Raw genomic sequence first — 24,574 nt, 5'->3', positions numbered from 1 at the left:
GGGGAAGGGAGATTGCATTCATGTAGCAGGCGGGGGGGGGAGGGTAGAGTGTGTGTGTGTGTGTGTGAGAGAGAGAGAGAGAGAGAGAGAGAGAGAGAGAGAGAGAGAGAGAGAGAGAGAGAGAGAGAGAGAGAGAGAGAGAGAGAGGTCTTTACTATTCCTGGCCAGAGGAGAAATGTGCTTTTCATATGGGTCATACAATTAAAGGATACAGGGAATTCCAGCTCTGCATGCACCTCCCACTACTTCACACCATACAATGCTCCCCAACTGTGTGAATGTTTATTGCACAATGCATGAAAGAAGCTGTATCCTACTAGCTATGTAGGTGGGTGAATTTGTGTTTCACAGGAAAAGGACATACAGGAACCCTTACTATATGGTGTTATATCACACCCTGCAGGGGACAAAAGATCCTACTGTTTCTCTGTTCTGTGTGTGTGTGTTTCTAACTATACCACAATCAGAAAGATAAAATATCTTTGCTGCCACAAGGCAAATATTAACCAGCATGCTGTGAACAACATGCTAGCAGTACTGGTATGGGGACATTGTACCAGATATGGCATTAAATGAGTCTGCTTGCAGTCTCAGCAGAGTGACACACAACCTTTATTACACTATAGTTGTTGGGAACTGAAGAAATCCAGTGTACACATAGCAGGGTTGTTGGAAGAGTGCAACAGAAAGATGTCCTGGATGTATATGAAGGAGATGTTTGTGCTTTTGCAACACAAGACATTGTGTAAGGTCACAACATTCATCCACCTATTGTATTAGTGGAATATTTATACCATATACTAATCCTAGGAAAGACAAGTGTTGAGAAGTTGAAGAATAAATGTAGTTCCTGGTTCAGAGCACCCTTCTGTTTTGGCCTGCCTTACATCTGGCACCTGTACATGAGGCCTCACTACATGAGGTTCCACCCCAACCCTTCTGTTTCTTCAATCTTCACCAGACTCTTCATGAAAGTCATATCCATCTCTGCTTCCAGGGGTATTTCTATATCCATTTTGATGCTGTTCCAGTTCCATTAAATATACCAGCAATATATTGTTTGAATTTATTTAAAACTATACAACCTTTAACAGTAAAATATGAATGATGTGACAGTGCTATCACTCTTGCTCCTTCCTTAGCATGTGGGATATTGTTCTGAGGCCCAAAGATATCGGTGTGAGGTCCAGTTTGGAACAGAGGCTGTAAAGAGGCAGAAAGACTAAAATCAATCACTACTGTGTTAAGACTACCGTGTGTGTGTGTAAGTGTGTGTAAACGGCATAGAGGTTTTAGTTACAATCAAGCAGTATACGAATTATGTTGAATAAATAGCCTTAACAGGAAGGAAGGTTAATGTTGAAAGGCAGAGAGAATGGAAGTGAAAAATGTCTGCATTTGTCTTCCCCAGCAAAATTAACCCATGGCAAATTCCCAGGACATTTCTGCATATGGGAAAAGTGCAGTTGGTTGTATGAAATATTACTTTTCAGAGAAGAAAAAAGCACTGGAGTTGTCTGTGTGTATTCCTGGAATTCATCTGTAAAACCGTAGGTGTTTCCAGTCTGTCACTATTTTCAGGTGGGATCCAATCATATACCAGAAAATTCAGATTGCATGCTTATAGTTGATTGGGAGGTCTTGCACAAGAAACCTCCTTCCCCAAAAGATCAGACATTTTTGCAGTAAGAAAAGTGATGATGGAAAATGTTCTGGAAACTGGGATAACAGTTGCTTGGATGCAATGTCATCTAACCTCTCCATGAACACCAGAATGAATGCTCATTAAATAGCTAATGTTTACTAATCTCCCTGCAAACATATCAGAATGAGTGCCCAATAAAAAGGCCGTCTAGTTTGATTAAACCTGAGAAGCTCTAGAGTAGACTCCAATTTCCAAACAATGGCCAAATTAAAAACAAAGCATAACACACAATATTGCCCTTTTGACTCTGCAGGTACCTCCCAGATGCTTGATACTGCCAGCCTACTGTCCAATGATGCAATGGGTTATGTCACTTACTTAGTTGGGCACAGTCGTCTGATGGAGAGCAGCAAAACGGCGGTCATGGGGAGAATCACGATAGAATGGATCAACTGTTGTAATTGTCCTGAAATGTAGGAGGGGAAAGAATTACAAAAGAAAGGTCAGTTGGGGAAAACATAGTGGATTGAAAGAGGAATCATACAGTAAAGGAAGGTCAGAGAAGAACAGCTACAACAAATCCAAGCTTACCTGCCAACATGAGGATGGATAGTCCTCAAGGTCTCTGTGGCATTGGGGTCAGTGCCTAAGTCAGTGGCATGGTTATTAGTAGCAAAACCACCAGGCTGCTGTGGCTGGATCCCTCCTCGTGTCCAGCCTTCCCTATCCACTCCCTTTGGAATGTTTTCATAAAACCTGATTGAGAGAAAGGATGAATTATTCCACGTGTAGTTGAACTCACCTGTTGCCTCCGTTCTCCTTCAAACAAAATCAGGTGTGTGTGTATATCCTGCAAACAATGCACTTCTACAAATACCTGTTTCAGTACACACCATCCACACAAACAGCAGAGCCAACAGCTGCACAAACCTTTGCTGTCCCAGTACTCCCACAATGCACTCTCTAAGGACCTGCAAGGCTTTTATGCAGATAGGAGAATGGTACCTTAACAACAAGACATAGCCTGGGAATGTTACTTCTCCCAACACAGGTGGCCAACCAGTATGGCACTTACTTGGAGTTATAGCTTGTCAGGAATCTGTTGGGCAGATCTGGATCATGTGCAGGTGTCACATATTTAAGGTTATTGAGACTGAATCCTGATGGTTCCTGCATAGAGAGGTCCATGAAAAGAGTAAGGGTCTAGAACAGGCATCCCCAAACTTCGGCCCTCCAGATGTTTTGGACTACAATTCCCATCTTCCCCGACCACTGGTCCTGTTAGCTAGGGATCATGGGAGTTGTAGGCCAAAACATCTGGAGGGCCGCAGTTTGGGGATGCCTGGTCTAGAACCATAGGAGCAGAGCAAAGTGCCCAACAGATTATGAAGACGTAAGGCCTTGAGACGTTCAGGCATACCTTGTGACCCACTTGTTCCCGACCTAGAAGGTTGTTCTGTGTCTGAGGTTGATGCTGAAGCCCTTGGAACTGAGAGTGGCTCAGGGGACCCGGTGCCTCTACATCTGGTGGAACCGTCTGTGGAGATTGAAGGTCATGAGTGAAGGAGCCATTGTGGGCAGTGGAGGCTGGTCCATTAGGGCCCCACCAACCTTCCCTGATCCTCACAATCACTCCATAGGGTGGCAGTGACTGTCAGCTTCTTCCTCCTTTGTCTCAGCCTGCCTGTCATTAGGTCTTGACTACCTCCTACTGTTGGCCTCCTGGCCTTCCTCCCCACCAATCCCAACAGGCCCCAGCCACCACAGGTTGTAGGAGTTACTGAAGAAAGGGAGGCAACAAGGAAGACTGTGATTGAAATGAGGAAGGTTGTCTGTGAGTAAGATAGCCCAAGGATGGTAGTAAGAGGAACAAGCAGAGACTCAGGGGAGGCTTCTGTTTGCGGACTCTGGCAGTGGAAGACAAATTCCAGAGAAAGCAAGAGCCTAAAGAACAAAGGCAGGTAGAAAAATAGGTCACGGCAGGCAAAGATACATGAAAATGTAGATAAAAGGAAATAAGAGGTGCTGGCAGGGAAAGAGTGGCAGAGAATTCTAGAGAGAGCAGTGAAGGGAGATGGTGTAAGTAGGGAAAGCAGTTGGCAGAGGGAATGTACTAAAGGAAGCAGGACAGGTATTCTGGTGATAAGGGAGTGTCACTTACTGGGGTACGGCCAAGATTCTGCCGACTGAATCCAGATCCCCTCTCAGAACCCTTTGCCAGGACTGGTAGGAACTCATCACCCTGTCGGGGGGAGGGGACCATATTAATGGTGAGTACATCACATGCAAATAGCCAAGAAAGGGAAATACAGGAAGGGGGAAATGGCACTTTTGCCTGCCGGCAAAGCACATCCCTTCAACTGTTTTTACAGGTCCCCACCAGTAACAACTCTATTACAAATGATCTCCTTACATGTGGAGGGCAAGATGGCAGATAATCTGTCTTGGTAATGCTGACTCCTGGAGCGCTGCTCTGCAAAGCAGAAGAAAAGTACTGATACTCAGAGAGAGGAAAGTAGTAAAGAGGAAGCACCGGTTCCATTACAGCTTCTACTTGGGAGCAGGCAAGTCTATCTTAGGAGCAACTACCAGTAGTTCAGCCTTCCAAAATACTGTGCTGGTTGGGGCTGGTAGGAGTTTTTATCCAAAGCACCTGGAAGGCACTAGGTTGGGAAGGATTGAACTAGTGGTATTTTGTCCTTAATTGCATGGAATCATCCCTGCTATAGTGAAACTGCAAGGACCTATGGGCTGTACTTGAACATTCGTGGCTAAATGTACAGAGAAACTAGATTTGCTTTTGCCTTTGACCTCACTTAAAAGCAAAGTACCCACAGACCAACACTCAGGTACAGGAAAAGTGGAACCTGTAGCAAAATATTGCAGGGTAGAATGCTCTTGTTCTGGGTTTGTACTAGCCAGTGATCCCCTTTTCCAGGACACTTCAATCCATTCCTCCCACCCTCAACATTCCATGCCCACTGAGCACGCTCAGTCTTCTTAGTGCTTTTAGGTTTCTGGAAAACCTGGAAGTTCTTCCAAGCCTGCTAGTACCTCTTTTTGGTATGTGCTTGGTGCCTTTTTGGCTACCTAAGAATAGGCACTATCACATCATATGAATATATGAAGAGCCCTGCTGGATCAGGTCAACAGCCCATCTAGGAGGACATCCTGTTCTCACAGTGGCCAACCAGGTGACTGTGGGGAGCTCACAAGAAGGACATGAGTGCAACAGCACTCTTCCCACCAGTGATTTCCATCAACAGCCATTCAGAGGCAAACTGCCCCCAACAGTGAAGGTAGAACAAAGCCATTGTGGTTAGTAGCCACTTATAGCCCCATCCTCTGTGAATTTGCCTAGCCTTTTAAAGCCATCCACGATTGTGCCCATCACTACTTCTCGTGGGGGCAAATTCCTTCGTAAGTGAGGAGCACAAGGGTCAGGAGAGATTGATCCACTGTTCAAACTAACAAGCAATTTGACTAAAGCAGGAGCACTATATTCCACTGGGCTCTGCAGGTTCATGCTTAATGTGACCCTCGGCGAGGACAGCAGCATATACAGAGTTTACTGGAGAAACCTGAGGTTTGTCCATAATGGGGTTAGCCAGGCAGCCTTCAGTAAAACCAGTCTCTTCTTTGGCTCCAATTGTTTTCTTCTGCAGGAAATCTGTATGGGGGGTGGGGAGAGAGGTGAAGTGATAACATGAGGAAAAGGAGCACACTGAAAAAAGAAGGCAGAAGACTTCTGTAAATAGCAGTGGCGACATAACAGTACAAAAATTAGACAGCAAACTGTTGGCTGAGGAAGGCAGAGGGCATGGGTAAGATAAGTGGTGAAAAAGTGAGAGCCATATTTTACCCCTGCTATTTAGCTCCAAGCATAAAAAGGTGTGCCAAACTACCATAATAATTCCATACTCTGACCTGCAGAAACATATTTAGCAATTCCATCTCTCCAGAGGAGAACTCACATCTCCTTTCCCTGCATTATATTGCACTTTCCGACTGTGCTACCAGCCAGACCACTGCACCACAAACATTCCCGCTCCTGTTATTGTAGCATCTCTTTTTCCTTGCCCATGTGGCCACAACTATTCCTTTTCCATGCATAAAGCTTATGCATCACATCCATGCAATAAAACTTGTTGCCTAAAAACTGAGTGGAATCCCTGATACTGGAAGCAAGTGGAGGGTGGGTATTGGTCATTCACAGGTTCTACATGCCAATACTGTAATCACTGGGCTAATGGAGGTGAGTTAAGTGTTGTTTGTGACTGAAGGGGCAATTTCCCTATGTGTAATCTTGTGTGTTACCCATGTCAAAAGGGCTGTGCGCTGGTGCTGGCTGTGCTAGAAGATCTGATCCTATCTGAGGGAGCCCTACAGAATGTGGCTGCAGATGTGGCTGTGAATTACTTCCAGCCCACTACTCAGAAAGCCCTTGTACATTGTGTGGCAAAGTGGGTGGACTGGGTTCAATAATGTTCCTGCTGTCACTGTATGTTGACTGCAGTTTTCTAAGGTCCAAGCATTAGAAAGAAATGCTAATGTAGCAATTTTGGCAGCCACTCCCCCCAGCAACACTGTTGATGGACTACACCGAAATGGCTAAGATGATTGGGATGATCAGACACCAAGATGATAAAAAAGGGGGGGTGGTTATATAATATCTTAAAGACAACTGTAGATACTTTTAAAAGTTAGCAGGATTGTTATAACACTTACAAATGTAATATGATTTAAGGTAAAAAAAAGGAGATAAAATGGATTAGAAAAATGTAATTAGATGCAAAAAAAGAGGGGAATCGGAAAGGGGAGGGGAGTCCGAGGGATCTAAGTAATCCCAGAAGCATAGAAGTTGAAAATGAAGTGAATGTATAAGAATATTGTTTAAAAGTAGTGATGGGCACACTGTGGGATGGGAAGGGTAGGATCAATTATTATCATTATCATTACCAGGGCTTTTTTCAGCTGGAACTCACAGGAACTGAGTTCCAGCACCTCTCAGTTGGACACTGTTGTCATTCTAAGAGAACAAGGGAGGTTCTCATGGTGAGTTCCAGCACCTCTTTCTAGAAAAATAGCACTGATTATTACCTACCAATCACTACAACATTTGCCAATGACATGCCCACACTACCCATGCATGAAAGGCAAGCTGCATGTAGACTGATGCCTTTCATGCATGGGTACCGTGGGGGCATCAGTGGCGAATTTCAGTGATTGGTGGGTAGTTGCAGCGTTGCTGTGGGAGTGGCAGCCCTGCTGAATCACCTGAAGGCCCATCTAGTCCAGCATCTGTTTCTCACAGCAGCCAACCTGATATCTCTGGAAAGTTCACAAACAGAACACGAACGAAATAGCTTCCTCCTGCTGTTCCCTAGTGGCTGGTATTCAGAGACACACTTCCTTTGCTCCTGGAGGTAATAGCCTTCATGAATATAGCAACCACTGAGAGCCTTATCATCTATTGAGAGTCTTATCCTCCGCAGTTTATAATGACTCAATATATAATCTCAATATATAAAAATGAAAGGCACAAATACAGGATGGGTGACACCTGGCTTGAGAGCAGTACATGTGAAAAGGATCTAGGAGTCTTGGTAGACCACAAACTTAACATGAGTCAGCAGTGTGATGCAGCAGCTAAAAAAGCCAATGCAATTCTGGGCTGCATCAATAGGAGTATAGCATCTAGATCAAGGGAAGTAATAGTACCACTGTATTCTGCTCTGGTCAGACCTCACCTGGAGTACTGTGTCCAGTTCTGGGCACCACAGTTCAAGAAGGATACTGACAAGCTGGAACGTGTCCAGAAGAGGGCAACCAAAATGGTCAAAGGCCTGGATACGATGCCTTATGAGGAACGGCTTAGGGAGCTGGGTATGTTTAGCCTGGAGAAGAGAAGGTTAAGGGGTGATATGATAGCCATGTTCAAATATATGAAAGGATGTCATATGGAGGAGGGAGAAAGATTGTTTTCTGCTGCTCCAGAGAAGCGGACACGGAGCAATGGATTCAAACTTCAAGAAAGAAGATTCCACCTAAACATTAGGAAGAACTTCCTGACAGTAAGAGCTGTTCGGCAGTGGAATTTGCTACCAAGGAGTGTGGTGGAGTCTCCTTCTTTGGAGGTCTTTAAGCAGAGGCTTGACAGGCATATGTCAAGAATGCTTTGATGGTGTTTCCTGCTTGGCAGGGGGTTGGACTGGATGGCCCTTGTGGTCTCTTCCAACTCTATGATTCTATGATTCTAATCTCACAATACTCAGAAGAAAGTCCTTTTGAATTCAGTGGGGCTTACTCCCGGGTTAGTGGGGTTACAATTTCAGCCTTACTCTTTTCTCTAAAATGCACATACCTATATTATGAAGTAATCTAATGTAGCAAGTGATGATGACCACTATAGAAAATATGGTGATGCCTATATTTCACCCAATAACAGAGGCAGTATGGTGCTGAATACCAGTTACTGGGGATCACAAATGGGAGAGTGCTACTCATGTTAGTTCAGGCAATTGGGCAGGTTTGTGGGTTCGAGCCCCATGTTGGGCAAAAGATTCCTGCATTGCAGGTGTTGGACTACATGATCCTCAGGATCTCTTCCAACTCTGCAGTTCTATGATTCTATGTTCTGGCTGTGAGCTTCCCATTGGCATCTAGTAGGCTGTGGTGGAATGGAAAGGGCTTTGGTCAGATTCAGCACAGCTGTTACAAAAATGAAAATCTGCAACAGACTAGAAAGAAGGCCTCTGAACTGCAAAATTCCAAAGCAAAAATCTGAAGTGCACAGAAACATTCTTTCAGAGAGCTGCATCGATTTTTCACTGCCACCTTCAATGTGAATTTATTTTCAGACATGAGAGTGATTTGTGCATTTATATCTTGCACATGAAATGTGACAAGCTGTCCCAAGAACTCCAAGTTACACTTCCATTATAAAATCTCTAACCTCCACCCCCCAAGTTGCAGAAGATGACTTAAATGTCAACGTCCCCACAGGAACATTTTTAGGGGGGAAAGGCAAAAAACAAAAATCCCAATTTACATTTTAATCTAAAAATTTCTAAATACTGTGGGTGGCAATATTGATATGTGCAGCCTTTAAAAAAAAAAAGAATTCAGCTGGGAGTTATTTGTGATTTGGATCTAGTCCAGACTACTGCTTTAACTTCCTAAATATGGATTTAAGAGAATTTTAAATTCAATGAACACGGAGGTGAGAATGACATATTGCAGCATTACATAAATAATAAGAAAACCAGACAAGAATATATCTCAGGATGCTACCTTTGTGAAAGTGATACTATATTATATATGGTCTATTTTTAATAGTAAAGTAACCATTTAATGAACACTTAATTTTCTAGTAGATGGTGACCAGCTTCTTTGAATCAAACTGAATCTGTTTCTCGTGTTCCCTTTTTGTTTAAAGACTGCCTATCTCCTGAAAACCATACTGTGCCTGGATATAAAATGAAACATCTAGACTGAACAAACACAAGTGGCTTCTTAACAGAACCATGGACTTCAAGTATCCTTAGAGCAAGGATGGAGAACCTGTGGCCCTCCAGTTGTTAGACTCCAACTCCCATCAGTCCCAGACAGCATAGCCAAAAGTCAGACTGATGTGAATTGTAGTCTGATGGCATCTGGAGGGCCCCAGGTAAGTGTATCGTTTACTTAGATGATAAATGTGTGCTTAGCCATGGGCATAACTTACCAGTCATTACATCCCTGAAAAATGTCTCCTAAGAAACACAAGAAGCATTTATTACTTTGAAAAGTGATGTCTAGCTGCCTAAATACCCCTTTCTAAACCAATGATGGGGAACCTTTGGCCCTCCAAATGACAGCTCCCATAATCCCTGACCACGATATTGGCAGGTTGATTGTTATGAATAAGCAGACAGCTCCCTTTCTTATGAGTGGAGTATCAATATTGTGCACGAGGATGGAGCTCAGTCAGCTATGAAGAACAATTACCTGGTTGTCCTGGAATGTTGTAGCGGTACTTTGAGTTGTACTCTGTGGACATGTAGTGAGGTCCCTGCAAATACACAAACAGCAGTGGAGAGTAAGACCAAATGCTCCAGATGGAGTCTCCTACTTGCCCTACCTATGCACTGTTTCCAATGCACTGTTCCACATCCATCCTACTTCTCTGTTTAAGGGCAGACCAATTATTCCTGGGGTTATAGTTCTCAGCTTTCCGAAGTTATCTTGCTCTCTCCCGTGACTTTATAATTTATCCTTTACTGATCCTTATGCCTGGAACTCCCACCTCTCTCATTTCCTGCAAACCCTTCCTCAAAGCCCATGTTTTCTGCGAAGCATTTGGCACAACCCCCTGCTCCCCATACACTACTGTAACTAAAACTAAGCAGGCACAATTGGAATAATCTCATATTCTTCCCATGTTTTCCTGTAGCGCCATTTCCCTCCACGTGGTCTATTCTGCCCCCATGTGTCAATTTCTACATTTTAAGCAGTGATGTAGGAAAACTGGGGGTACAAAACTTCACAGCCTCTTTCAGCCAATGAAGTACCAGGGTAATTGACAATTACTTGCTCTGACAAGTAAACAAGGTGATAACAAGGCTTTCAAGCTTTACTACCATTTGTGACAGATTAGCATTGGAGAAGTCGGAGGATAAGTAAAATAATCAAGGAGAGACTTTTCTTTGGTGCGGTTCCTATACTGCCCTAGCAGTTTGAATAGCAAGTGTGGTTTTTGTGGGATGGGGGTGGGGCTTTTTGTTTTTGTTTTGCATTTCTAATTAAAAGCTAAAGGTTGCATTTACAAGTTGAACGGGGCTAGTGCCCCACCCATCCTGCCACTGCCACTAGTGTAGCGGTGATGGCAGCAACAGCAGCAGCGACAAGATCTTGTGCAATCTCACAAAAATCAATTTCATGCAGTCTGCAATATCTCGCAAGAGCACCACAAAATCTCATCGGAATCCACCACCATCTCTGGTGCTTTGTGGGCACCACTGCACAACCTAGGAAGGAAGGCTTTGAGAGGGGAGGTTTCAGTGACAGGGTGGCACCTTCCTGTTTCCCTTTGGGTAGCAAAAGACCCCTAAATTCAACCTATGCATCCAGCATAAAAATTACTGAGTTCAATGGAGCTTACTCCAGGTAACTGTGTGTCGGATTGAAGTCATGCTATATGGCTGGTCAGGGATGTGAACCCAGGTTTCACCAGCCAAATTCTAACATGTTAACGAATATGCCAGGTATCTTCAACCTTTTCAGTACCCAGGACCCACTTATAATCCAAACTTGGATTTGGGGACCCATTTCTTAAATCTCTAACATATGTTTGCATGGTAGTAGTGCTCCTGTTATGACCCACTTCTGATCAGGCCATGACCCATGAATGGGTCCCGACCCACCAGGTGTGCTATACCATCCCTTGTCAATTTACTATTCTAGGACTGCATTTTATTCTGTCACACTCCCCCCCCCCCCCCCGCTCCTATACATATCACCTTAGGATGACACCACACTTGTTCATAGCTCAATGATTGAAATGTTGAGTGATGACTTGTAGGTGTGAAACAACCTTCTCAGATCAAAGACTGCAGACTGGCGCTTTCCTATTAGCTCACATCACCACAGACAATACTTTTCTATGGAGGCAATTCACACCTTCTGGTGCAAGTCATCAAGCAAGGAGACAGGCATATGTGAGTCAAGCTTTAGATCAGGAGTGAAAATGGGGACTATGGGGTTTTGCAGTAACCCAGGAAATTCAAGCTTTTCCTGCCAATACTTTCACTGTATGCTAAAATACTGGTTTTCAACAGGTTTGCTGTGAGCAGCAGTGCAACCACAATTTTAAAAATATTTTCCCCCATTGCGGATTATGAGGGCATGAGCAGGGAAAGTCATGCATAAAATGGAAACTCCCATTTTTATTTTACTGCATCTGGTGGTGGATATAAGAGCCAAACCCAGAACCCTGGTTTCCACACTGGCCAATCAGATGCCTATGAGAAGCCCAACACCAGGACCTCAGTGCAACAGCACTCTCTCTATTTGTGATTCCCAGCAACTGGTATTGAGATACCTCTGATAACAGAGATAGTACATAGCCATCAGGACTGGTAGCAGCCATTGACAGCCTTATTCTCCATGGTTTTTTTCTAATCTCCTTTTGAGGCTGTCCAATTTGGCAGTTGTCACTACGTCTATCTTATACAGCAGGAGCAAGTTCAATAGCTTACGCACTGTGTGAAGAAGCCAGACCTTCTGCTTCATTAGCTGGCCCCGAGTTCTAATGAAAACTCCCCTTTATACTTCTTCTGTGATCAGGTACTGCCTAAGCTACAGTCAAATGAGGAAGGGTCCATTGAACTAGCAGCTGACTCACATGTCTGGCATGTTCCACATCGACAGAACCTCTTCCATACAACTTGTGCAGGTCAGGGGTATGTTTAGGCTCCAACCCTGTTATAGTTTGGGCTCCCTGGTCTGCTGTGTCAAAATGGACTTTCTTGACCTGCAAAATGAAGCCCAGCTTGCAACTTGGAAAGTTAAGGAATACCACAAATACCAGAACTGAAGTGATGCTGTTCAGGGCTATTGTTGAGAAGGGAGGGGAAAGAACAGTCAAAAGAGAGCAGGAAAATGCATATATAACATCTTGTATCTGTCCCCTTCTCAGAAGTAGTAGGGAGTCATTTTCTTCATGGCTGAGCCCTTGATCACAGCTCTAATTAAAACATTAGGAAGCCAGTGAGGTCAATCAGTGAAGCCACAAGGCTTCATGCTCCCATATCTCATTCATTTCTTCTTTTTCCTATACACTCCAAACAAAATAATGAGAATTTCAGCTTATGTGTTTCCAACAGAATAAAGGTTTTAATCTTTCCTGTGGCAGTGAATGCTTTGAAAAACATTACAGTGTTTCCCCCCCTGAAAGCCCACAATATAGAAGGCAAATCAAAAGAGAGACACTTTGCTTTTAGTATTCACACAACTGTAAAGCAATTCTGAAATTGTAGCAGAACCGGGTTTGGCAAATACTAGGGCTCAGTCCTACTGCGCACTTCCCAATTCTCAATCCCTCATATAGCTAAACTCTTCTCAACACAGTGTCTGGGTTTAAAAGGAAGCAATTCTTGTTCAAATGCCTCTTTTCTACCGCAACATGTTCCACTTGGTATATAATCCAGGTCACAATCATATTGGCATGCACACACACACACATACCGTATATCAGCAGCAGCTCTCCTTAGCTCCATCCTGCTGTTAATCAAAACAATTCATTAATGAGTCCCAGTCCTTTAGGTGCAGAACTGCCAACTGGACATTATTTTACTGATATGTCTAGTAAAAGCATATTCTGGTAGGTAAACCTGAAAACCCCACTAATCTGTCTCAACAAAACCCCAGGCTATCGAGCTTCACCCATGATTACTAGTCTATGTAGCAAGCCTCATATGTGACTCAGGAATGTCCACCCTGACTCTCAAAGGCTATGAATGGATCACTAATGCTAATGTACATTATGCACTCCTGCCCCATAAACATCCATATTCCAAACCTTAACTTACTTACGTGGTGCTTTTATCTATAAATGTATCACATTACAGCACAACTTTATGGGCATTTACTCAGAAGCAAGTTCTACTGTGTTGAATGGGGCTAGTAAGCATATTAAAACGGAACAGAGTGTGACTTAATTCTGAACACCAGCATTTATGGGATTGCACTGCAGCTACTAACTTCTTTCTGGCTCCTTGTACCATCAAAATGTGACTCCTCTTCACATCTTGTATTTCTGAAGCTCTCTTCATTTTTAATCCTCATATACACTTGCCAGATCACATCAGTTTACGCATCCTGGCTTTTGTGTTTTGCCCTGCATCACAGTAGATTCTATTAGATCTCAAGGATATATATAGAGAAGCCTAGGAATGGGATGACTCCTAAATGCTCAGAATTTAGTCTTGCAAAACATCCTCCCTCTACACATGCACTGCCACAGTTTTGTGCTAGATACATCGGATTGAAATTTACAACACAGGTGATTCATGTTATGGTAACTATCAGGCACATGGCCCCTTTAAGAGAAAAAGCAATGACCCAGGATGCAGGTTCTTGGAGAGCTGACTCAGAAGGATGGAGAAGCTGCTTGGATCAAGGCCTTGCCACTTGCTAGGTGGATGTCGGACTTTGAGCTGCCTCATTGCTGAAGCTCCAAGCTGCAGCCTTCCTGAACTGAAGAAATAGCCCAAGCCATTATTAATGGCACTGGGTGATGGTTTTGGCACATTACAATCATGTTCAATAGCACAACAATCCACAGCACAGAGGCAAATCCTAGGTTTGGGATACTTACCTCTTTAGTGGTGGGGAAAGAAAGGGGTTTTTCTCGGACATACCCACTCCCTGGCTGGTACACACTCCAGGGAAGAGGATATTTCCCATCTGGGAGCTCAAGAGGCTGGAAGTGCTTGGTTGTTGTCGACTCATAGTTGTCCTGAAGGAGCTTCCTGGTTTTGGAGAAAAGAATAAGCATGAGAGACATACACAGCATCTGAACTTGAGACAGTGGATTTTAACCAGGTTATGTTTAGCAGCCATAGGCAACCTTGGCTCTCCAGATGTTTTGGAACTACAACTCCCATGATCCCTAGCTAACAGGGCCAGTGGTCAGGGATCATGGGAGTTGTAGTTCCAAAACATCTGGAAAGCCAAGGTTGCCTATGCCTGATGTTTAGGCATGTTAGAATTGTGCTCTAAAGACAGCCATGCTTTCTATCTCCTAAAGTAAGGCGTTAGTCCAGGCAACCCAAAAGATCACTGTCTTTGGCCCTTCCAGTCATCTACACTGCATTCATTATGGGTACCACGGTGAAGTGCCAAATGCAATTGCCTTGCCATGGACTTTGTTATTGTGCTTTGAGGGAGTACAAGTAAAGCAAATGCAAGAATGTCACTGACTCAGAGGTGGCATGAGCATTATGAGGATGTGATTATGTTTCACAGCTTTCCCCAATCTGGTACCCCCAAAATGCTTTGGGCTGCAGCTCTCACCTGCCAGAGCCAGCACAGCCAATCATCAAGGGTGGTAAGAGCTGGAGCCCCAAACGTCTGGAGGGCAGCGGGTTGGGTGGTATGCAAACCACAAGACAGTTTCCCTGTTCTGAACCATCCCAGTTAATTTCCACAAAGGACTGTTTACGACCAATACCTACCCCACAGTTGGATTATCTATTTTGTCTAGGCTTGGCTTGTAGTGAACAACGGGACGGTAATTGGTTTTATATCCTGCTCCAGAGTGGATGCCAGTCCGAGGACGAAACCCTGCTTGACCTGGCAAAGGAAAGGGAGGCAATGGCAGATTTGTATTGCCTATTTATATATTCACTTACTGCGTTTATAAAGCACTGTTTTCCCACTGCACACTCAATACAGTTTACAATATAAAATAATAACTATCTAATTGTCGATTCAGGTAGGTAGCCGTGTTGGTCTGACACAGTTGAAATAAAAATTTTAAAAAATAAAATTGTCCAGTAGCACCTTATAGACCAACTAAGTTTGTTCTGGTATAAGTTTTTGTGTGCATGCACCAGAACAAACTTAGTTGGTCTATAAGGTGCTACTGGACAATTTTTTATTTTTTTATTTTATCTAATTATCTTGACACAGAAGGAAAGAGAGATGGGGAAGAAAAAGGAAAACCAAGCAAATTTGAGTATACTAACTATTGCGTGATTGGAGTGAGGTGTTACATAATGTTCAGGTGGGATGATCACTACAGCAGAGGAGTGGAGGAGCTACATGGCAGTTGACCCCAACCGAATCGAGAGAGATGCCATGGGGCCTCCCTTTGGAGCAGCTGCAAATAGTGGCTTTTCCAGGAGGACAGGAGCCAAATGGTAGTTTTTCTCCGCTAAGCTGATAAAGGGGTCCTCACCTTTCCCCCTAATGCACCAGGTATGATGGCTCCAGATGGAGGCTACTCTGGTAGGGGAAAAGGCAAATGGAAATTGGTGCCAGCCATGCTGATGGAGGGGGCCTCACTGCCATTTCTCTCTCTGCAAAAGCCACTGCAAGAATCAATTCTGGGTGATGGAAGCTTCATGCTGGTTAGAAGGTGGGAAGGGGTGGGGCTTCTCCAAGAACATTCTTGTAATCTTTGGTGCTTTGGCCTATGATAATATCTAAGCTTCAAACTGGTGACTCTTCAGACATTGTTGGATGTTCATGATCCCTGAATATTGGCCATGCAAACTGGAGCTGATAGGAGCCCAACAACATCAGGATGGCACAGGTAACTCAGCGCTGGCCGTGGTAAGGGGTTCTTACATGATATGTGTCTAACTCGAGGCATCCCTCTTACATGTGTACCCAGCAAATGCATATCTACAGTGTTGTCAATTTGGCGCACGATGCTGATGTAGTAGGAAGCAGCAGCAATAGTGGAACATGGATGGGCCTGACTCAATTGATGCTTGTTGTTTCAACAGGGGCATGTTTTACTTTTTCCAACTGAGTTAAAGTAGGAGATTACAGCACTGCAGATGCTGCCTATAACAGAAGGTAAGCAGCTTCGCAACCAGGCAGGGACGAAGCACTTTGAGATAAAGAACACAACCTCTGCATAGCTATGCCTGGGAGAAAAGTTTTATCTCAGGTGAATTGCACTCCAAACAATTATTGAGATACATGGGAGGCAGCAGCATAAGCAAACTTCCTAGAAAACCCCATTGAGCTCAGTGGCTCCCCGAGCAAACATGTTTAGAACCGAGCTGTTTGTCCTGGATAGATTCAGATGCAACACTCTAAAGGGCTTCTTGCTTGCACACAACCACAGTTAGTACCTTCCAATGCTTGCAGCAAACTTTTCACCCAAACAGACAACCTATGGTTTGTGCTTGCTTGAAAACCAGGATCGGACAAGCCTTGGGTTTCAGTTCAGTGCACATTGTAGTTTTCTACTTAATTTCTCTTCTTAAAAATCATTTTTATTTGATTTCACGAATGCAAATTAATTACAAGGCCAAATACATATCCATAAAAAGATATTTCTCTGAATCTCGCGACTCCCCCCCCCCATGGGTCCTAATGTCAAAAATCCCAACTACATATTATTTCATAGTCTTATGTTTTATATCTATCCATATTGTCCATAATTTTTGTAACATTACAAGTGGGATTAAAATCCTGCTAATGTTTTCATCTGTTTACAGGGATCTCTAAATAAATTATAAACTTTTCCCATTCTTTCTTGTCTTCTTGGTCTCTGAGTTTCCCAGTTTTGCCATTTCAGCAGAATCTCAAAGCTTGGTTTGCCATTCTTCTCTGGTAGGGACTCTTCCTTCTTTCCATCTCTGGGCTAGTAGCATCCGTGCTACTGTTGCCGCATACATGAAAAATCTTTTCTGTTCCTTTGGAATGTCGGTACCTATAATTCCTAATAAAAAGGCTTCTGGTTTTTTAACAAAAGTTTTCAATTTATTTTGCATGGGTTCCCAACAATCAAGGATCAAAAGTTACTAAATGTGGCACATGATGGGATCTTGAATCTCATTCTTGCAACAGGAAGCCTGGGATTGGGATTATGCCTGAAGAGCCTACCATCCGTTTGTGTGGTTAACACTTTCCTTTGTTTGATACAACCAAACTAGCCACACATAAGATAAATCCCTTCCCTTATCGAAGACGTCCTTACCATAAGCTGTGCCATAGCTGGTACAGTAGAATTTCATGGGGTCCATACACCCACCAGAGCTAGTTTTTACATAGGGAGAAACAACCCCCAGGGGGAGACGACCCATCTTCTCTGAAGATACAGAGGTGGATTTACTGATGAAAGGTTTCCCTGGAGGAATAGAAATGGAAGATGATTGACCACTAATCATTCTGGATAGCAGGAATGCTGCTCAGGCTCTGGACAAAGAAATCAGTCTGACTTGAAGCAATTGTTTATCTGCATTGTGTGCATGTCTCCTTAGAAACAGTGAGGTCACACACACAGCATTGTGATGTCACAGACTCAGGATTTTTATAGGGGGCTAATGATACAAACCAGGCCATTCATGGTCTTAATACATCAGGATCAGGTCTTAAATACTCCTTATTGGTTGCAGGTGCACTGTGGCTCAAGCGAAGCAATAGAACCAACTCCTTCCACAAAAATGGAGATACCAGAATATACCATTTTACCTGAATATTGTAAAAATATTCAACCTTGCTATTCTGTTCCAATTGGCAAGTTAGACACACTCAGAGAAATCCCTATTGAAATGGAGGGGAACCACACAAGAGTGGGGTGGCACTTTTCCTTTTTATAGAGGCTTCTAAGAGAAAAGCTTCCAGAAGGATTTGAAACACTGAAGATCGGGTTAAATGTTCAGGGATCTCCCAGTACTGGGTGTGTGGATGTGGGTGTCCTTCCTTCTATGAATCAGGAGCCAATTCGTATGATAGTCCCCACCCCATGCTGTAGCACATGGATTCTGCACATTCCACACAAAGCACTAGCTAATCTGTACCCCTCCCACAATTCTGCCTGTGCTTTTTCTAGAACTCTTCTATTGCATCTTTCTTGTTCCTCTGCTGTCAATATATGAGTGCTTGTGGTGCATTGTAGCACTGCACTATTAACATGTTTTCAATCTATCCACCTCAAGTTTACAATAACCTCTGAGTGGGAAATTGTTATGCTCCATATTTGTTTCCAAACCTCCATTTTGTGTCCATTGGTGAGCAGCTGTGAGGAACCGCTTTTTCTTATTTTTCCTTCATAATTTCAACTGCTTTGTTGTGAAGTACCACAGAGAACTTTCCATTTTAATTTTCTCCACCCTCCCAACACACCTGAAGTGCTATACATGTATTGACAAAATAAATGGCACCTGTTAATAGGTCAGTTGAGAGACCACCTTACTCCTTATATCAGGCATCCCCAAACTCGGCCCTCCAAATGTTTTAGGACTACAACTCCCATCATCCCTAGCTATATAGCTGCCAAGTCTCCCGTATTCCCCGGGAAATCCCCGTTTTTCCAGCTGTTCCTAGCTGAAAAGACGGATTTTTTTGTTTTTTCCCCGGTTTATTCTGGCGTGGTTGCCATTTTGGAACTGGGCGGAGCATGCTCAGAAGTGACTTTTGATGCTGCTCTGCCCAGTTCCAAAATGGCTGCAGTGCGATTTCTGGCACGGTGGCCATTTTGGAACTGGGCAAAGCAGCATAAAAAGTCACTTCTGAGCATGCTCCGCCCAGTTCCAAAATGGCGGCAGCACTACTTCCAGTCTGCTACTTCCGGCCCGGTCCTTATTTCTCCGACAGTAACTTGGCAGGTATGCCTAGCTAACAGGACCAGTGGTCAGGGACGATGGGAATTGAAGTCCCAAAACAGCTGGAGGGCTGCCTTATATACCCAGCAGATTATTGTGTTCTGCAGGAGTCTCCCTCAAGTTCCAAAGATCTTAGAATCCCAGTCAACAGTAGCTCAGAGGAAGGCTTTCAGTGTTGCTGCCCCTGTTCTGTAGAACAGCATTTCTGTCAAGATATGGCAGAGGCCACTTTTTGCACTTTCCATAAACAATTGAAAATATGTTTGTTTTGTTGGTGAAATTTCTCATAGACAATTTAACCAAGCTTTCCCAGCTGGCTGAAGAGGCCTCTCTGCCTTAGATTTAAAAGCAATATGAATGAATACCTGTCTCTAGTTTTTTTTTTTTTGCATTGTTAGTTTTAAAAGCAATTTTTAGCTGTTTTTATTATATCCTGCATTGCAAGAGGTTGGACTCGAAGACCCTCGGGGTTCCTTCCAACTTTATGAAAATCCAACACACATTTACAGCACTATGCGGCTTGGGACCCTCGTACCTACGGGACCGCCTCTCCTGGTATGCCCCGCGGAGGACCTTAAGGTCCACAAATGACAATATTTTGGAGATCCCGAGCCATAAGGTGGCTGGATTGGCCTCAACTAGGGCCAGGGCCTTTTCAGTATTGCCCCCGACTTGGTGGAACGCTCTCTCACAGGAGACCAGGGCCCTGCGGGATTTGACATCTTTCTGCAGGGCCTGCAAGACAGAGCTGTTCCGCCTGGCCTTTGCATTTTGATTTGGGCCATTTTAAAATGAGGCTGCATTTTAAAACAATTTTAAAATCTAAATTGTTTTTTAATCTGCATTTTAATCAATTGTTTTTCTTTCTTTTATGTTTTATTGTAATTTTATTGATGTCAGCCGCCCTGAGCCCGGCTCTCACTGGGGAGGGCGGAGTATAAATAAATATTATTATTATTATTATTATTATTATTATTATTATTTCCCCCAAGGAATCCTGGGAACTGTAGTTCTTTATGGGTGAATTGCAGCTCCGTGAAGTGGAAACTACAGTTCCCAGGATTCTTTAAGGGAAGCCATGTGCGTGGCATGTGCTTTAAAGACATGGTGTGCATCTACCCTAAACCATTTTGACACACACACACATGTAGGTGATTTGTAAGTAAGTAAGTAAGTAAGTAAGTAAGTAAGTAAGTAAGTAAGTAAGTAAGTAAGTAAGTAACCTCCCGGCATGTGGCAAAGCATGGCTGCCACTTGGGTGGGGGAGGGAGGCTCCAACCATCTTCTGCATCTGGCAGCCATGACAGCAGCTCCACTAATTGGCCAGTCCTGCAGCATCTCGCCCACGCGGTGAGGCTCTCCTCCTTGGAGCAAGGCAGGGAGAAGGTGGAGACAACAACAACAACAAAATGTTGCAGATGACGCCTCCTGCTTTGAGGTATAGCATACAGTTTTATTGTGCTTTTGCATGGGTTGTATTAGGTTTTGTGTATGGTCTTGATTGATGGGGAGGGGGGAATGGGATAAAAAATTACTTATTGCCATTCACTGCCCCTTTTGTCAGGGACACTGACGCTAAGATTTTTACCTTTTTAATAAGTTATGTGTCTAGGACACATGCCTTTTTACCATAAGAACTGCAAAAGTATTAATGGTGGTTACAGAGTATTCTGCCCATCTGTCTAGTCTGCTGGCCTCCTGGACATGGGAAGCGAGGAAACAGGACAGGTGTGCAATAGGCCCCTCCTGCCATCATTCCCCAGCCACTCGTATTCAGAACCATCCTACCTCTGATCCTGAAGACAGGATATAGCGGTCATGACTAGATGCCAATGACAACCTTATCGTCCATGAATTTATTTAATTCCCTTTTAAAAAAAAACATTAAATTGAGCAGCTATCACTTTGTCTTTTGGTAGTGAATCCCATAGTTTAACCATACACAGTATGAAAAATACTCCACTTTCAGAGTCCCCAAATGCTAGGACCATTCCTTGTAAAGCTTATATTGGCTGCCCTTTTCCTGAGCCTTTTCCCGCTCTTCTGTATCCTTTTTAGGGCAAGGCAACCAAAACTGCACACTGTATTTTAAAGTGTGGACACACCACAAATTTATATGAAGACGTTTCCTTTCATAACAATGCAAACACGGAATTAATATTTTCACACAGCTGTCTCGTATTGGGTCAACATTTGCACTGAGCATTTCCTGGTTGGTCGCCATCAGCTCATACTCCATCAGCATATAGGATCTTTTTGTCCCAATGTGCATCACTTTACACATAGGTAAGTGTTTCTCAATCTTGGATCCCCAGCTGTTGCTGGACTACAATTCCCATCATCCCTAGCTAGCAAGACCATTAGTCAAGGGTGATGGGAGTTGTAGGTCCAACAACAGCTGGGGACCCAAGGTTGAGAAACACTGACATAGGTGGTCATTGTTGTGCTTGGAATGTTAGACTAGGACAGGCATCTCCAAACTTCGGCCCTCCAGATGTTTTGGACTACAATTCCCATCAACCCTGACCACTGGTCCTGTTAGCTAGGGATCATGGGAGTTGTAGGCCAAAACATCTGGAGGGCCGCAGTTTGGGGATGCCTGGACTAGGACCTCGGAGACCAGGCTTGAAAACCCTGCTCAGCCATTAAGCTGACTGGGAACCACAGCCTCAGAGTCTAACCTACCACACAGGGTTGCCAGGGATAAAATGGGGAGGAATTGATCCATGTACACTATCCTGAGCTCCTTAAGTAGAAGTATGGGATATAAATGGGATAAATAAATGAACTGCATTTGCCATTTAATGCCTATTCAGCCAGTTCCACTTGAAATCCCATTTTGTTTCTATTGACCTGAATAATTTGATGATCTCAGAAAATATCCATCATTGTAGGAAACATTGCTGTACACACCAGACACATGCATACCCATATCTGGGAACCCAGCAAGAGAAATGAAATGCGTACATATGTCCTTTCATAGGGTTGTGCAGAGTGTAGGGGAAAGACCTAAATCAGGTATTAAACCACAACATCTAAACATTCTCCAAAAACAGCAATTAGCCATTGCCCCTTGTCGTTTCTCTAAGCGGGAGAGTGCTAGAGCCCTGTCTAGTCATGTTGTATGGGATCAATTCCAATCTGTTACCTCCGAGGATGTGGACAGGCTGCTTGGACAAGTGAAACCAACCACCTGCCTCCTTGATCCTTGCCCATCCTGGCTAATAAAAGTGAGCCGGAAAGGGCTGGGCGATAGGCTCCACAGGGTGGTGAATGCTTCCCTCTACGAGGGAGCCTTCCCAGACCCACTGAAAGAGGCGGTCATTAAACCGCTTCTTTAAAAAAACATCTTTAGACCCGGCCAATATGGCCAACTACCGCCCAGTCTCAAATCTTTCATTCTTGGGCAAGGTGATTTGAGCGGGTGGTTGCTGAACAACTCCAAGCATGCCTGGAAGAAGCGGACCATTTGGATCCCTTCCAATCGGGATTCAGGCCTCACCATGGGACTGAAACTGCCTTGGTCGTGCTGGTCGATGATCTCCGGCGAGCTAGGGACAAAGGTGAGAGCTGTTTCCTAGTTCTGCTGGATCTCTCAGCGGCCTTTGACACCATTGACCATAACATCCTTCTGGACCGTCTAGAGGGGCTGGGAGCTGGGGGCACTGTCCTCTCCTTCCTCCTGGGCCGTGTTCAGAAAGTGGTGGTGGGGGATGAGTGTTCAGACCCCTGGGCAACTCACTTGTGGGGTGCCTCAGGGTTCCGTTCTCTCCCCCATGCTTTTTAATATCTATATGAAGCCGCTGGGAGAGATCATCAGGGGGTTTGGCCTGGGTGTTCATCAGTATGCAGATGACACCGAGCTCTACCTCTCTTTTAAATCAGAACCAGTGAAGGCGGTGAAGGTCCTGTGTGAGTGCCTGGAGGCGGTTGGAGGATGGATGGCGGCTAACGGATTGAAGTTGAATCCTGGCAAGACAAAAGTACTATTTTGGGGGGACAGGAGGCAGGCAGGTATGGAGGACTCCCTGGTCTTGAATGGGGTAACTGTGCCCCTGAAGGACCAGGTGCGCAGCCTAGGAGTCATTTTGGACTCGCAGCTGTCCATGGAGGCACAGGTTAATTCTGTGTCCAGGGCGGCTGTCTACCAGCTCCATCTGGTATGCAGGCTGAGACCCTACCAGCCTGCGGACTGTCTCACCAGAGTGGTGCATGCTCTGGTTATCTCCCGCTTGTACTGCAATGCACTCTACGTGGGGCTACCTTTGAAGGTGACCCGGAAACTGCAATTAATCCAGAATGCGGCAGCTAGACTAGTGACTGGGAGTGGCCGGCAGGACCACATAACACCGGTCCTGAGAGATCTACACTGGCTCCCAGTACGTTTCCGGGCACAATTCAAAGTGTTGGTACTGACCTTTAAAGCCCTAAATGGCCTCGGTCCTGTATACCTGAAGGAGCGTCTCCACCCCCACCATTCAGCCCGGACACTGAGATCCAGCACCAAGGGCCTTCTGGCGGTTCCCTCATTGCAAGAAGTGAGGTTACAGGGAACCAGACAGAGGGCCTTCTCGGTAGTGGCACACGTCCTGTGGAACGCCCTCCCAGCAGATGTCAAGGCAATAAGTAACTATTTTACTTTTAGAAGACACCTGAAGACACCCTGTTTAGGGAAGTTTTTAATGTTTAATGCTGTACTGTTTTAATATTCGGCAGGAAGCCGCCCAGAGTGGCTGGGGAAACCCAGCCAGATGGGTGGGGTATAAATAAATTATTATTATTATTATTATTATTATTATTATTATTATTATTATTATTATTATTATTTCCAATCTTCTGAGCACAGAAATGGTTCCCAACTTCTGAGCACAGAAAAAAATGGGGGGGGGACTATTTAACTTAGGTACCAACAGGAGTCTGACCAAACTGCGGGAGGCAGTGGAAGACAGGAGTGCCTGGTGTGCTCTGGTCCATGGGGTCACAAAGAGTTAGACACAACTAAACGACTAAACAACAACAGAAGCAGCAGCAGCATAGATCAGGATCAGACCATGTTTTGTGTCCAAAAGGTCTAAAGTTCAGTCTCTGGTAGTTCTAACCAAAAAGGTCTTAAGATTGCAGAGTTGGGGAAATCCTTGGCTAGCCACTTCCAGTCAGAAAGTACTGGACCAGTGCAGTGCAAGGGAGACACTGCGGAGAAGTTTGTGAGGTAACATGCTTCTTCCTCATGCAAAGCTAAATCCACCATGGACAGCAGCCTGCGGCCACCAACCCCATTTTGGCTCCTGAGGATGGCATTGTCCTTACCTGTCCCAACAGAGCGAGCAGAACTTGGTGACGTCCAAAAGGAACGAACCATTCATTTATTTAAGGAACTGAAGTTGGGAACTTGACGGTCGAATGCAGAAAGCTGAAGTCTAGCAGCATGTAACCTAGCAACCAGCGCCTAGCAACTAGCTCGACAACATTGCTCTCCTTCCAATGGCCTTATAGTTCAAAGGGTATTGGGAGCGACTGCAGGGGCCCTGGGCACACATGCCAAATACATGAAATGGTTCCGATTATTTGGATTCCTAAATATAACCCTCAAGGGGTTGAGATC

At 44.4% G+C, this 24,574-nt stretch overlaps 1 protein-coding gene across 2 annotated transcripts; it reads right to left on the bottom strand.

The window, feature by feature from the left end:
• Positions 1-595: 595 nt before the first annotated feature.
• On the bottom strand, positions 596-24,422 carry SAXO4 (stabilizer of axonemal microtubules 4). Of its 2 annotated transcripts, XM_035123687.3 has the most exons (14): positions 24,280-24,422; positions 17,346-17,495; positions 14,863-14,980; positions 14,004-14,157; positions 12,030-12,158; positions 9,635-9,698; positions 5,227-5,315; positions 4,059-4,118; positions 3,807-3,887; positions 3,066-3,182; positions 2,721-2,815; positions 2,237-2,401; positions 2,024-2,111; positions 596-1,203 (listed from the first exon to the last, which is right to left on the bottom strand). In XM_035123687.3, exons 1-13 carry the CDS (start codon positions 24,329-24,331, stop codon positions 2,024-2,026), a joined length of 1,362 nt encoding a protein of 453 aa, XP_034979578.3. In that variant the 5' UTR covers positions 24,332-24,422; the 3' UTR covers positions 596-1,203. The 2 variants fall into 2 exon arrangements, with proteins under 2 accessions (XP_034979578.3, XP_060132996.2); XM_060277013.2 differs by lacking the exon at positions 17,346-17,495.
• Positions 24,423-24,574: the final 152 nt, after the last annotated feature.

The sequence above is a fragment of the Zootoca vivipara genome, chromosome 1, assembly GCF_965207765.1.
Source record: "Zootoca vivipara chromosome 1, rZooViv2.hap1.1, whole genome shotgun sequence".
Classification (NCBI taxonomy): domain Eukaryota; kingdom Metazoa; phylum Chordata; class Lepidosauria; order Squamata; family Lacertidae; genus Zootoca; species Zootoca vivipara.
This window is presented reverse-complemented; position numbering and strand designations above follow the sequence as displayed.